A 2,714-nucleotide genomic window follows, 5' to 3' on the forward strand; every position below is an offset into this window, starting at 1 on the left:
TCCATTCTACCCCCAGCCTCCCCGGATCAGCGCCCTGGATGTGATCGACACCATGAAGTTGCCCCATAATCCTCTCTGGCAACATAGGATGTAAAATTTGATCAGCTCATTGGATGAAGCCGACAAGTCCCAAAAATGTGTGAAAAGGGGGCCAAGCAGTAGGCAAGCGCCGCTTTGAGGCAGCGCTCCAGCCGGCCCCCCTCCGAGTTCTCAGTGCGGCAGCCGTGGCGCGAGCGGGGGCTGGGGTCGAGCGGCTGGCCGCTGCGGCAGCAGCGAGGCCGCGGCGCCATAGGGGGGCAGTAGGAGCGAACCTTGGGGCCGGAAGGGGGCAGCGCAGCGGCGCCTGCGGCTGCGGGGTTATCTCTGCCGCGGTAGAGACAGCGACCGCGGATTTGCCGGGGGCCGAGCCGGCGGGGCTGGGCGGGGCGTGCACCCGGGCCGTGGGGCGGCGCACGCCGTAGCAGTTAGCCTCAGGGCCCTGTCGCCCGCGCGCCCGCCGGGCGGCGCACGCGGAGGAGGCGGCGGCGTCGGCGGCAGCGGCGGCGGCGGCTGCGGCTGCGGCGGCGGTGGCGGCGGCGGCGGCCGCGGAAGGAGGAGGGGAGCTCCGAGCAGGAGGTGAGGTAGAGGTGGAGGAGCGACAGTAGGCGGAGGAGGAGGAGGCGGTGGTGGAGGAGGCGCGCGGCCTGGAGGAGGAGGATGGAGGAGCAGCCGAAGGAGGGCGAGGCCGAGGTCGCGGAGCACTGGTTCTCCAAGTGGGAGCGCCAGTGCTTGGACGAGGCCGAGCAGGACGAGCAGCTGTCCCCAGAGCTGCAGGAGGAGGCGGCCGCCGAGGCAGCAGGGCTCAAGAGCGAGCAGCAGAGGCTCTGGCACCTCTTCCAGATCTCGGCCACCGCGGTGGCCCAGCTCTACAAAGATTCCGGGTGCCAACAGCCAGGACTGTCTATGTGGGACCCCTTCCAGAATGCAGCCATGGCCGTGACCAGCCTCTACAAAGAGAGTGGGGATGCCCACCAACGAAGTTTTGACCTGGGAGTCCAGGTTGGCTACCAGCGTCGCATCAAAGATGTGCTGGAGTGGGTGAAGAAGGGCCGAAGCACCATTCGCCGCGAAGACCTGATTAGCTTCCTATGTGGCAAAGTGCCCCCTGCCCCTCCCCCGCCGCGCACCCCTAGGATGCCCCCGAAGCCACCCTCTGGGGTCGCTAGCCAAGCTGCGGCCACCGAGTCCAGCTCTTCGGTTGACGTCGACCTGCAGCCTTTCCACGAGGCCATTGCCCTGCATGGCCTCAATGGCGCCATGGCGAGCATCAGCGTGCGATCTGGCGCGCCTGGTTCCCCGCCTCAAGACAGCGGTGTGGCCAGCAGTGGGCGACGAAAAAGTAGTTTCCTCGAAGATGACCTGAACCCCTTTGGCTCCGAAGAACTAGCCCTCCGCTTGGACAGTGGGGGGATTCGAAAGCGCACTTCGGCCCAGTTCGGTGATGGTATCACAGACTCCCCGTCCCACAAGCGCAACCGAATGGTCTAAACTGCCTTGATGGTCTCCATCCACCATATTGCTTGAGAGCCAACTCGACCTTCAATTGCTCGTGGGAGGATCCTGGAGGCCATCCTTCTTCTCTAAGTTAAACAAAGATTTCTATTAAGTTTACCATAAAGAAACTTTAAAAGTATTCCAGAAGAGGCCTCTCGTATGACTCTGACTTTCCAAAAATATAATTCTATTAGAGTACAACAAAAAGTACGCAGTAGTTAGCAAGATCATTTAAAGCAAAAGTATCCAGTCAGGGCGGGAGCCTGGTTTATCTTGTTCACAGTTATATTCCTTAGCATCTAGCTCAGTTGCTGGTGCTCAATAAATGTTTGTTGAATGAATAAATGAAATCTTAATTTAATATCTTAAATGGAAAAGACAACAGGTGTTTACTTGGTTATAGGATGATTTTATCCTTTTTTGAGGGGTTGTTGGCTTTAATGGTCTTTGCCAATTTTATTACATTATGCCAAAATGTAAGATTTGACATCTTTGTGAAATCTGGAGTCTTCCACATTTACTCCACTGTACACTGCACCTAATTTCTAGAAAAAAACTGGAAGTAATACATTTTGGGCTGTGATTTACTTTGAAAAGTAGTTGATCATTTGGAGCTTATAATGGTGTAAAGAGGTGCCATGGTGGTTGGGCAGGTAATAAGTGATATTGGGTGGATTCAGTACTCTCTTCAGGAAAAGAGAACAGAACAATTGAGATCCTGATAAAATAAGTTTGTATCCCTAGTGGCCGGGTGGTGCTTCTTTTTCAGGAATGCCAAAAGTTCCTTTCTTGGAGGTTATGTCTCTTTGGTGATCTCTATTTTGAAGTGGAAGACCAGTTAGCCAGAATGAACTTCTGGTTTAATTTAAGGGTGTAGCATGGTATAACTAAAAGACTATGAGCTTTGTATGAAAAGAACCAGTAATGGAATTCTTGCTTCACAAATTATGATTTGGGGCAAATCATATAATGTCCATTGACCTTAGTTTTTCATCTGTTAAATGGAACTGTGTGTCTGCTAAGATCATTGTAACAGATGAAGTCCATTCAAGTGTCTAACACAGTGCTTGGCACCTAGGGGTATTCACTTAATATTCTCCCCTCTTTGTAAATAAAAATAAGTAAAGCAACAAAGCCCATAATATCTTAACAAAAGCAGCAAAATAGATCAATTTAGAAAT

At 53.4% G+C, this 2,714-nt stretch overlaps 1 protein-coding gene across 1 annotated transcript; it reads left to right on the top strand.

Annotated features, from left to right (window-relative positions):
• Positions 1–696: 696 nt before the first annotated feature.
• On the top strand, positions 697–1,803 carry Hapstr2 (HUWE1 associated protein modifying stress responses 2). Its single transcript, XM_077107430.1, has one exon. The coding sequence runs from the start codon at positions 697–699 to the stop codon at positions 1,525–1,527; it is 831 nt and encodes a 276-aa protein (XP_076963545.1). The 3' UTR covers positions 1,528–1,803.
• Positions 1,804–2,714: the final 911 nt, after the last annotated feature.

The sequence above is a fragment of the Callospermophilus lateralis genome, chromosome X (genome assembly GCF_048772815.1).
Source record: "Callospermophilus lateralis isolate mCalLat2 chromosome X, mCalLat2.hap1, whole genome shotgun sequence".
In the NCBI taxonomy this organism is placed as follows: domain Eukaryota; kingdom Metazoa; phylum Chordata; class Mammalia; order Rodentia; family Sciuridae; genus Callospermophilus; species Callospermophilus lateralis.

Excerpts from the sequence above, each read along its gene's own strand:
- Hapstr2 (XM_077107430.1), top strand. The coding sequence starts at position 697 with ATGGAGGAGCAGCCGAAGGAGGGCGAGGCCGAGGTCGCGGAGCACTGG.